This window comes from Nyctibius grandis, chromosome 4 (assembly GCF_013368605.1).
Source record: "Nyctibius grandis isolate bNycGra1 chromosome 4, bNycGra1.pri, whole genome shotgun sequence".
Lineage (NCBI taxonomy): Eukaryota > Metazoa > Chordata > Aves > Nyctibiiformes > Nyctibiidae > Nyctibius > Nyctibius grandis.
Genome location: NC_090661.1, coordinates 12,297,398 through 12,308,694, shown reverse-complemented (window position 1 = coordinate 12,308,694; position 11,297 = coordinate 12,297,398). Strand labels below are relative to the sequence as shown.

General features: G+C 39.4%; 1 protein-coding gene across 2 annotated transcripts in view; it reads left to right on the top strand.

The window, feature by feature from the left end:
* The window catches only part of ZNF143 (zinc finger protein 143), a 43,224-nt gene extending 38,956 nt beyond the window's left edge, over nt 1-4,268 (top strand). For both annotated transcript variants that reach the window (XM_068398313.1, XM_068398312.1), the window contains exon 16: nt 2,267-4,268. In XM_068398313.1, the coding sequence (XP_068254414.1) occupies nt 2,267-2,350 (84 nt within the window). In that variant the 3' untranslated portion in view covers nt 2,351-4,268. The remainder of the gene's footprint in view (nt 1-2,266) is intronic.
* The last annotated feature ends 7,029 nt before the right edge of the window (nt 4,269-11,297 follow it).

The window sequence follows — 11,297 nt, the reverse complement described above, 5'->3', positions numbered from 1 at the left end:
CGATACTTGGCCTTGTTGAACCTTATACAGTTGGCCTCGGCCCATTGATCCGGCCTGTTGAGATCCCTCTGCAGAGCCTTCCTACCCTTAAGCAGATCAGCACTCCCACCCAAATTGGTGTTGTCTGTGAACTTACTGAGGATGCACTCGATCCCCTCATCCAGATCATTGATAAAGATACTGAAAAGAACTAGCCCCAATACTGGGCCCTGGGGAACAGGGGAATGTAAAGAACCTGTTTTGTATTCAAATTTACTACGGAACTGGGACTCAGCACTTTGTGGGTTTGATCCTAATGTTCTCTGGGTATCACCACGTACACACATTTTGTTCCAGAGAACATGGATAATCACAGGAACCATATGTCCTGAAACAGTATACAATTAGGAGGAGCATAATTTTCGTGGATGTGATACACCCTTATGAATTTCAAAGGGAGTTGAGTATATGCAACTGCGTTGAGTATGGTTTGCATGATGGGCCTTAGCTCTGACAAATATCAATACAAAAGAACATCAGTGTGGCTATGCAGAGAGGAGATGCTCAAAAGAGTTTCTAAACAAAACAGTATTAAGCAGTGTAAGTTAATATGTGTTCTTGGAAGGTTCTTGGAAATAGCTTCAAATAGAAAAAGAAATTCAGAAAATGTACTCACAGATTTCATTTCCAGGGGGTAAAATATACTTTGCATGTGGAAGTAACAGCACCTTAAGTCTAGTTCCTTCAAACTGTTCATATTTGCTGAACTAGTATGAGATCAAAACCTTTGAGCATTTGAATCTCAGAATTAATGCTGCAGTCTAAGTGTGTGTATGCATGGTACTCTCTTAAAAGCTCAGCTTGAAAGGAATTGTGTTAATATCTTCAAGCAGAAATGAGAGACTTATTTTGCCCTTTGCTAAATGGAAAATAGCAAGTCAGATGCTGATTGAAGAGCAATGAAAGTCGAGAAGCTTTTCATTCTGAACTCCTGTCTTTTGAGCTAAGTTGAAAGGAATCAAAACTGCATGTAAGAGAAAGCATATCAGAAGGCAATTGTTTCCATGAGAGGAAGAAAGAAAAGTAACTTGCACCCTTGGCAGTGTGTCCTTTGAAAAAAAGGAAAACATAGGCACTCTGCACATGCCCCTCTTTTGTTACCAGCACTGTAGCTTTTGGTGAAGTATCTTTATTTAATTAAACTTAAAATATACAGTACAAATAGAAGAGAGGGAATTCAAAATTAAAATATTATGGATTATTCCTGAGTTCTTGATTGTTTCTCTTTTGTACTTTGATACTAATAAATGAATTAATTTTGTTTCTAAATACTAATAAAGCCAATAACCTGATAGCCAGATTGAAGTCCTAAGGAGGTGGTAACAGAGCTCTTCTTGATTTGAGTGGCTCCAGAATGTGATATCCAGTGACTGTAAAAACAAGTTACAAGCAATATTTAGAACTGTCCCATTAGGTCTATCCATCTGTCAAATAATCTGGTTATACTTTTCACAGTCATATATCTTTCTCCTGAGACAATAGGTAATGACCAGCTTTATGGTTTTGTTAGGCTGAGGTTGTCTGCAGTGTTCCCATCACTGGATGTATATGCATGGTGTACATATTATAAAACTCCATGGATTCTTTCCCAAAACTGTGTCCAGTTGTCTTTATTCAGGGTTGGTTGGTGTTGCTTCTCACAGTGCCAGATACATTGATGGCCTTGTGGTTGCAACCAGAAGATAATTTCCTCTCTAAACTAATATAGAATTGAACAGTGTCATCATAACTGCTTTTTTTATAGTTAGGATTCTGCAATAAGTATACACTTTTTATATATATTAATGTCATATGGTGTTCCAAAGAGCTGACTTTCTGCAAGAGAGTTAAGAAAAACGAAGATGTTTGTTTGCTTTACCAGTGTTAAAATGTAATTCAACAGCCACCACGACTTGAAAGCCTTATCTTAGCTTGTTATATCTGCCAAGTTGAAATATCATCTACTTTGTTTGTCATGAAATGTATATACCATGCAGCAGCTCTTTGAAGAAAATTTATTTGGTAGATACATAGAAACTCAGTTTAATCTGCTATCAGAAGCTATCTTAATTGTCATGCTGATTAGATATTAGCCAGAAGAGGTGTGACAATACTGATCACACTTATTTGTGCTAAAGTATTGATCCATATCTAGATCTTTGGTTTCACTTTAATTTTTTTTTTTTTACACATTTATATCCATATGTAACATTTTGGATTTGTTTATGTTTAAATGCATTTGTTTCAGCTTGGAGAACAACAGTCTCTGGAAGAAGCCATTAGAATAGCCTCCAGAATACAACAAGGTGAAACACCAGGGATTGATGATTAACTTCTAAAACTGCTACCAGAACAATAGAGTGAAAAGTATTTTATTTTCAATCAACAAAGGTCCATGCCAGCAGCAACCCATAAAAACTTTGAAGTTCCCCACTCGTTGATATTGTGTACACATTTTATGCAAGAGCGAAGAACATTTTGTAAGTTTTGTGTACATAACCCTTGGAATGGACTGACATCATCTACTTCCAACCGTTGTATATTCAGGAATATGGAATTAGGATTATGTAGTAAATTTCCTTGTTATCCTTTCATCAGATTTCAGACTGGTCTACAAGCAAGTGAAAAATTAAATAGAAGTATTGGAATTAATTTTTAATGTCATGTACAAATAATGAAGGCATTACTTAAGATTTGAAATGCTAAAAATACTTTTAAAAATCATCTTTTCAGGAACCCTTACAAGTAATAAAGACAACAAAGCCTTTTAAATTGCATTCCATAAATGGAAAAGTCTTGGATTTTGAGCCTACTGTAAATCTTTGTATTTTGATTTGTTTCATACAGATTTGAATACTCTTTAGATTATCCACCCCATCTCATTCATTGTAAATACAGACTGTTAATGCTGGAAGTGCTAATTATATTATCTTTAAATTGGATTATGTACAAAGGAGAAACTTTGGTTGTTCAATATTAAAGGAAGTAAATCTAATGATTTTGTTTCTTTACATATTTTACTTAAGATGTTACTCTCAAATTATTATGCAATAAAATATAGCCAGATTGTATTGTCTAGATAGGATGATATTGTCGTGTGACGTACTCTTTTACTTTTTAATGAGACTGAAGTTCAAATTATTTATTTACGGCCTTGTATAAATTTTTCCAAAGTTTATTTATCATAAATTTTTGACATTAATTTTGACCATAATCCACTATAGTGTATTAATTAGTGTTAATAGTTATTTTAAACATTCTAAAACACTACAAGAATCATTAAAATAGTAATTAGTCAACCAGTTTTGACTAAAAAGTAAACTACCTGTTTTCAAGAGGAATATTTTCAAATGGTGCTGCATTTGCTGCATAAGTACAGATATTAATAGTCTGTTTTCAACAGTTCTGAGTGCCTGCTGCTACCAGTAAGTACCTAGGGTATGCTGATAATCAGCACTTTCGAAAATCAGGACGCAAGTTACTAGAAAAAAGGGATTAATTAATGATGATGTAAGTACAATGCTCCTCTCCACCTATCATTCTGTAAAGGAAAAAAATCCACTGTAGATATGTCTAACACATACAGTAAAATGTAACTTTTTTTTATATGAAAAAGTGTCTTTTGTCTTGTTAGTAAGCTTGTTAAGCAAGTCAAAATTTTTTGGCTTCATGTAAGATTTGGTGCTTATTTTAGATGTGTCAAGAGCACTTCTGAAACTGAAGCCTCACCTTCTACCTTCTCAAGGAAAGGATTAAACATCTTCTGAATGAAGTGTTAATCAAGTAATCATTTTATAAGTATTGTGAGGTACACCTTTTACACAAAAAATAAAGTCCATTACTATGTACCTTGAGGTACCTCAAAAAGGCCAAGTTTGAATAGAATGAAGCTAATTTATTGTGAATTACTATATCAGTGTGGGTTTCAGCCTTTTATGTTTTTCATACAGATGGCCAACTGAAAAGTGCTTTGAAAGAATACGGTACTGTGGGATAGATGTGGAGAAAGCAAAGACTATTCTCTGGATCTGTTACAAACTAAAACTTGGAAACATTGAGGTTGTCTGTAACTTTTGTATAGGATTGAGGCTGCTTGCTAACGTAGGTGCCAGTTTTCCTGAAGTGTTGTAATTCTTGATATCCCATGGAGATAAATGTACTATGCAAGGAGGATTAATTGCCTGTCAACTAGATCAGTTTCTTAGTACTTATCACCTTTTACAAATTAAAGATGTATCATTTCACATGAATGTTCAAGGTTTTTTTTCTTAAATTTCATTGCTAATAGTTTCTGGAAACGGTGGCTGGAACTGTGGCTTTGACATAGGAAAGAAATAACTTCAGTTCTTACTTCTTATTTCCCAGGACATTTCTGACCACTGTACAAATGTGAGTATTCTTTCCTCTTTCATACTAGTTGGTCTGCTGCAAGACATTCAGAACTAGCTCAGTCAGTAAAAGCTGCAGTATTTTTTAAATTATTTCTCTTACTGGTATCTTACCAGTTATTCTTGCAAAACTCCCAAGTCAAAGGTTGTTCTTCCATGTTGTGCTAGCTACCCCTATAAAGGAAAACATACTTACTGAGTAAATAAGCTAGACTGACTTAGACTGCTTAGCATTTAAAGAGAAGATGAGGTGATTATACACGTCTTAGCTCTGAGGCCTGTATCCATAATAGACTTGTTTTCAGAGTGGAGAGACCTGTGTGATTTTGCACCCTGCTTCTATTCAGACCAGAGTGGAAGGAGCTGTTTTGGTAAGCTGATGCTGCGTGTTGGTGTCGGAAGGACCTGTAAAGGAGATTAGACAGGACAAAATCGGGGTAGATAGGAATACTGGTGAAAAGGATTTCAGGAGGAGGAAACAAAGAATATGACAAAAAGGATTGGGTGTTTGGCAGTAGAAATCTCTATCCTTTCCCCATAGATTTTAGTCCTCTCTTTGAAAGTTCTGTCTCAAAGGGAATGCTTTGGCACATTAGAAGGAAATAATTTGTAAAAGAGGAATCCTATAAAGTAAAGCAACTCAGTGTATCACTTCCTCTTACAAATTGGCTCCCACATTTCTAGCATTCCCAGTCACAATTTTTCTTTCAGATTTGAATTCCAAGCCTATACCAACTCCTCCCTTAAAGGAACAAAAACGAAACCTCTCTAGACTTTGCATCAACTTTTCCCTTTTAAATGTTTCTACAGTTTTTCACCACTGTGGGCTTTGCTTTTCTTTACTGTAGTTCAGTGCCTCTCCTGATAGTAAAAAGAGAGAGGTAAATTATTTTCAGTGCTCCAGGGTGATGACCTATTGTGCCAGACACACACGCATAACAACAGGATTGTTTTTACCCTAAAGAGCTAATGCCAAAGCACACATGAATAGACTGACACTGGAAGAGTGTGTTTTTATAAGAATAAATCCTGAAGCCTGACAACAAAGTTGTAAACAGCCATAGTCCCTGATGGTATAATTAATCTCAGCAACTGAGCAGCTGACCAATACCAGAGATATTCAGGCACAGTGTGGGAGAAAAGGCGTGTGGTGTCTGCTTAGCACACAAGAGAAGGACAGAGCTGATAGTCCAGGTAAACAAACGGCTGGGCTTGGAAGGCAGTTCTTCCTAAACTTTACTCTAGTTCCTAACCCTCATAACCCCTCAAATACTGCCAGGAGTAGTTTGTTTGACTGGATGCTCTGCTTTCTGTGATGATCATGCTGTACTAGAATATGGTAAAATCACTCTGCACACTGTGTGCTTCTCAGAGTGTAGAGTCAGGGAGCCTTCCCCAGGTATAGGAAGCTATTTAATCAGTATTTAGCCACCAGGAAAAGATGGTGCCGAGTAAGGATGTGATCAAGAGTGTTTCTGAATCTGGCAACTTCAGCACTACAGCTGTTGAGGTTAGTCAGATTGCCTGCCTTAGGTGAACCATAGCTTCTACTTACCAACATGCAGAAGTGCCCTGTAACAAACCTATTCAAGTCACTCTTAGTTTGTCATTGAATGAAAACAATTCAATGTTCTGTAAAATTTTCTGTTTAATTTCCAAATATAGCATGGATGAAATTTCACTAATAGTTGGATGGGAAGCAAACTGATTTTCTTAAGCAGTAAGGCGTTGAGAGACTGTAAATGAAGGATAATTTGTGTCCTGTTCAGCTATTACTTCACAGTTGTTTGGAACTTTAAAAATATATTTATTCAGCCTGCATCATTTTTGTCTTGAAAAGGATAGAAATTAACACATGTCTTGTCTTTGCAGATGCATAAATTCAAACTCCAGCTGGTTGTTGATAGTAAGGTACTGCTGGTTTGTTTTTTTTTTTTTTTGCAAAGCACCATATATTTGAACACCAGATCCCCCAAAAGTATTTTTTGCTCTATTGATAAAAACCTTCCAAAGCTTGGAGCCCTATGACAAGAGACCAAAAAATCAAGAGCCACTTTCAGTTGTGTCATAAATAGTAAACTGCACTCCAAATAAGGCATAGAAACAAGCATTTTCCCTTGTTGTGTGATATGTATTTTAAAATGTAGCTTAGGTGTTGCCAGCAGTTTGACATTCCTTTGATGCTGTTTTTCATTCTGCTGGTAAAGTTCACTTGCCCAAAGGAAAATCTAACGATCTAGTTAGACCATCACCATTAGCAGTAAGTGGTTGACACCTAACCCTATCACCAATGTGATACCAGACTTCTTCAACTGAGGGTTATATTCAAAGCAGACTTTGATTATCCCAATAAACATACAAGCAAACATTTTGTCCTACACAGTCTGTGTATTTATCTCTCATGGAAATGTGACCCCCTTAAATCCCATCCATCTCAGGTTCTGAAGCAGTAAGAGATTTTATTTGGATTATTTTTGTTCTGTTTAGATTATTTGAAGCATTTTGCTCAAAGGAATGGCAAAACATTTACACTTTCAGGGCACAAGTGATTGTGCCGAATTTTTTCTATGTATGTTACTGTCAAAACCCCAGCATTTTACCCTTTCCTTTGCTTAAATCCCTCACCAGCCTTTAGGTTGACTGGCTGCTTTATTTCACTTATTTTTCTGGGGAGTTTTAGACTCTCCATTGTGTTACTGCTTGATTCTGTAGTATTTAGCTGAAAGGCTTCTGAGCAGGTATCTTAGTGAGGCAAGGCAAGGAAAAGAGGCTGACTTCCTAATATCTGACAGGTCTGCTGGCATAACATGCCACATGGCTGTAGAAAGCTCCTGGAGAAACGACAATGTACCAAAGCTACATCTCCAGTGGGCTTTTTGCTTTGGTGTAGAGCTAATTCAGATTTGAAGATGGGTTGTAATGACTGAAAAATCAGAAAGTACAAGAGTGGTTTGTGGAACAGACAGGATTAGCTGCTTTTTGTTTTTAAACAGATACATTCAAGACAACAAGAGAGAGATTTTTGAATGCATGTAAATTCCTGAGGATGGTGTTAGTGCGAAGAAGGTGGCTGAGCGTCTTGAAACTCTTCGAAGACTTTTATCTTTTTATCTGCATCTCTACAAAATGTTTGCAAAATGTCTTACCTTAAATGATATGCATAAGAGATTATTAAAATGAAGAGCAGTAAATTTGAAAAAAGGCTGAGTACCTCTCTTATGGTTTTGCATGTTCTCTGCAGGAGAAAAGGAAGAAGGTTAGTGATACTGGTAAATTAGTAGTGACTATTCAGTTTCTGTCCATTAGACATTTTGAGGTTTTTAATTGCAGATACCAAATCTTGACTTCTGTTCTATTCTGATCATTTTAACTTAAGCACAGGAATGGGGCATTCTAATTGTACCTGGTTTTAGTCATGGCAATCATTTTGTCTCTTCAACTCTGGATGTTTTAGAGGAAATTTCTGATCTGAATACAACTCTTGGGAACAGATTCTTTTGCTATTTTCTTTGTAAGCAGAGATTTCAAGTGTTAAGAGGCAGACATACAGGCATAAAGGGAGTCACAAAAAAACCTGTTAAGAGTGTGTGCTCTCATAGTCACACAGAAATATTGAATTGTATGTGACTGCTTGGCAAAACCTGTGCTTTTTTAATGTACCTTGTACATTATCACTTCTTTCTGAGTATCTTCAGATCTCCCCTTAAATTCCCAGGTTTTGGGCCCAGAAGCTGCTCTTTACTTTGAGAGGCATCCTGGGTGCTGTCAAATTCCCCATTCTACTCTCCACCTTGTGCTCTTGCTCTATTATTTGTCCTTCCTGGGTGGATACATCCTTGAGAAATGCTCTATCATGCAGATTATAGGCTGAGAAGAGTAAAAGGACTGGCAGCATCAACTACAGGCATGTCTTTGGACACGAAGTCCACCTTTGATGGAGAACCCATTCAACTCTGGACCTCGTAATAAAGAAAAAGAGGTTGCCAGCTAACAGCAGCTGTTAGCAGCACAACCCCAGATAAAATAATCTTTAAACTGTTCACCTTTAAGCTGTCAGTGGCCCAGAGACAACATCTCCCAGTTGGCACACTACCACTGAGACCCACTGGCCCTGTATATGCCAAGTCTTGTGTGAACACTGGAAGGCCATCACTGGCACTGGTGACAAGCACGCTAGTCTCTAGGTACCTGCTGGAACTCAAGAGAAAAGCTGGGAATAACTCAGATCTGTCCCTGCTCTTGGTTCTCCAGCAACAGCCTTGGCACAGGTGGCTGTAGTGTTTCTGTTTTTCATACAAGCAACTTGACCTTTCTCCTCTTCTGCTTTTTGACTCCATTTACCCTTCTCATAAAAAGATAAACTCATCATAGTTTCATGACTATGCTGGCTGATGTAGAATAGGTTTAATCTAGTTTTTGGTAGAACTCTTCCAATTTGATCAAAGTGGTTTTGGGGGACTGCAGATGAACTTGTAAGTGCAGGAAAACCTGACAAGATGGCAGTGTACCCATTTCTGTGGCAGTTTCCCGTGATAGATAGACAAATTGGCCATTGTTCCATTTCTTTCCCATGCATCATTATTTGGGTTCCTCTGCTACCCACAAAAGAGGGAATGACTGTTTCCCTTGAGCTTGAGCTTGAAAACTCCTAGTTAAAAGTAGCTGTTTGTCAGTGAGTATGTGCTGTCCCAGATAAGTATTTCTGGTAGCAAAATCTTCAGTGCACCAGGCTGATATACTTATTTTTAAATTTAAAGGCAAGTATTAAAGAAAAGCAGTAGCCAATTTTGCAAATACATCCTGAAAACCCTTAAACCACTCAAATTTGTAGGAATATCAGTCAGGCACTGCCTGAACATCAGGTTATGTGCTGTTACATCTATTAGGAGGGTCAGGGCTTTAGTTTGCAAGATCTACAGAGGCTCAAAGGTGCAATTTAATCAGGTTCAGAGAATTTGGGATGAATTTGGCTTGTAAAGTATGGTGCAGTGGAATGCTGCCCAATCCCATTTTCACAGGTTATGTTGGCTACTTTCAGTTTTCTGAAACTAGTTTTCAGGAGGTTTCCATAATCTCAAAAACTGTGTTCTTGGAGCTCGCCACTGCTTGTCCTGAAAATAAAAACTGTCTTAATCTTTCAGGCCATTGAAAGTGTGAGAAATACATAGGTATGTGACATTTAAGCGGAAATCTTTCTATGTAGGCCTTACAAAAGGAAAGGGTAGCAACCCACACGTCTTGAGGCAACGGAGCTCTGAGCAAAACCACTTCACTGCGCAGACACAGGGAGCGTGTAAGTACAGAGTTGTATTAGCCAAATTAATTTAAAACACTCTTATGTTCGTGCAATGCTGGTGGCACAGGCAGCCACGCCCCCGCATGCTGCTCATTCAGTCCCTGCAGGGTACCACGAGAGCTGTTGGGGACAGTTGTGCTGCCCTGCACAGCAGCTCTCCGCAAAGAAACAGGTATTTTCAGGCAGAGAGATTAAAAAAGGAAGAATCGCTAGCAGAAGTGGAGTATCGGACACTAGCATCCCCGTGGTGTTTCTTACGTTCCAAAAGCACGTGGACTTGGAGAGCAGCAGTTGTATGAACAGCACTGGTGTGAAAAGGGGAGAAAAAAGCATCCCAGTATTTTTGGTTTGGGCCTCAATAGAAAATCTGTCTAAAAATAATTACCTGTTGGAGATACAGGTGTTGTGTTTCAGCAGGCAGCAGGAAAGGGTCTCCGAGCCCCACTGTTGACCACAGCCCTTCCTTCAGCAGTGGGAACGTCAGCGCCCCAGCTGTGGGAGCTGGAACCTCATCCGAAGTTGCTTCTGAGGCTTCTGCCCATGGACATGGGGGATCAGTGGCCCAGTGAGAGAAGATCGGTAAACAATGGTAACATGTTTAGGTACAAACTTCTGTTTTCTATTGACTAGGCCTTAGGTGTTTTAGTTCATGATCTTTGGAGCTTTCAGACTCACAGTCAGACCATGCTGCTCTCTGCAGAGGTGTCCCATTTGCAGCACATGAGGATTTTGTCCTCCAGGCGAGGAGGGGTAGGCTTTGGGGAAGAGGCTGGCCAGGGGTACAGGCTGACAGAAGAGGGGCTGTGCTGCAGGGTCCAAGCATCCCAAGTGCCCTCAGCTGTCAGGGAAGCAAACCCCTGACACTACCTGCACATTCAGAGGATGGTGTGCCTGCCCAGAGAGCCTGGGGAAGCAGAGAGGAGCTCAACAGGGATACACACCTGGTTTCTTCGTGGTGTTCAGGCCTCCTCTGGCTGGAAAAACTTGATTTTTTTTAGGACCTTTGTTACCCAAGAGGTTCATTTTAAGGTGATTTGGTACAGGAGAGATTGGCAGGTTTATTTGTTGGGTTGCATTTCATCAAGGTGGTACGAGACGGAAAATGAAGCTGAGAGGCAAAGTTGTGGCATCTGTAGGGAGGCAGCCTGATAAATAGCATCCACTGTGAATCACATTTGCTGTGCTGAGACTTTTGGTTTGTTTGAAAGTAGGAGATACCGTAAACATCATGGAGTTCTGTATTTGAGGCTCCTGTGTTTTCTGATTGTGCTTCAAATCACGTGAATCGAGTTCTTTGGAATGTATCAATGTTTTCGTTTAGCTAAAGAAGGCCGTCTTTGACGGGCCTGAAAGGAGTTACTGTTTTCAGACACATAAACCGGAGATTTTTGCGCACTCTTTTAGCAGCCAAAGGGGAGCAGAACAACCTTGCTGTGTGGCGGGGAGCCGCACCCTCAGGCGGGCGGCCCGCCTGGGCCGGGCTGGGCAGCGCGGGCTCCCCGCCCGTTCAACGCCCGCTCCCCCGGCGGTACCAGCCATGCGCCGGGCCCGCCGCCGCCGCCGCCGGGCGGGACTGCGCCCCTGGACTAAGATGG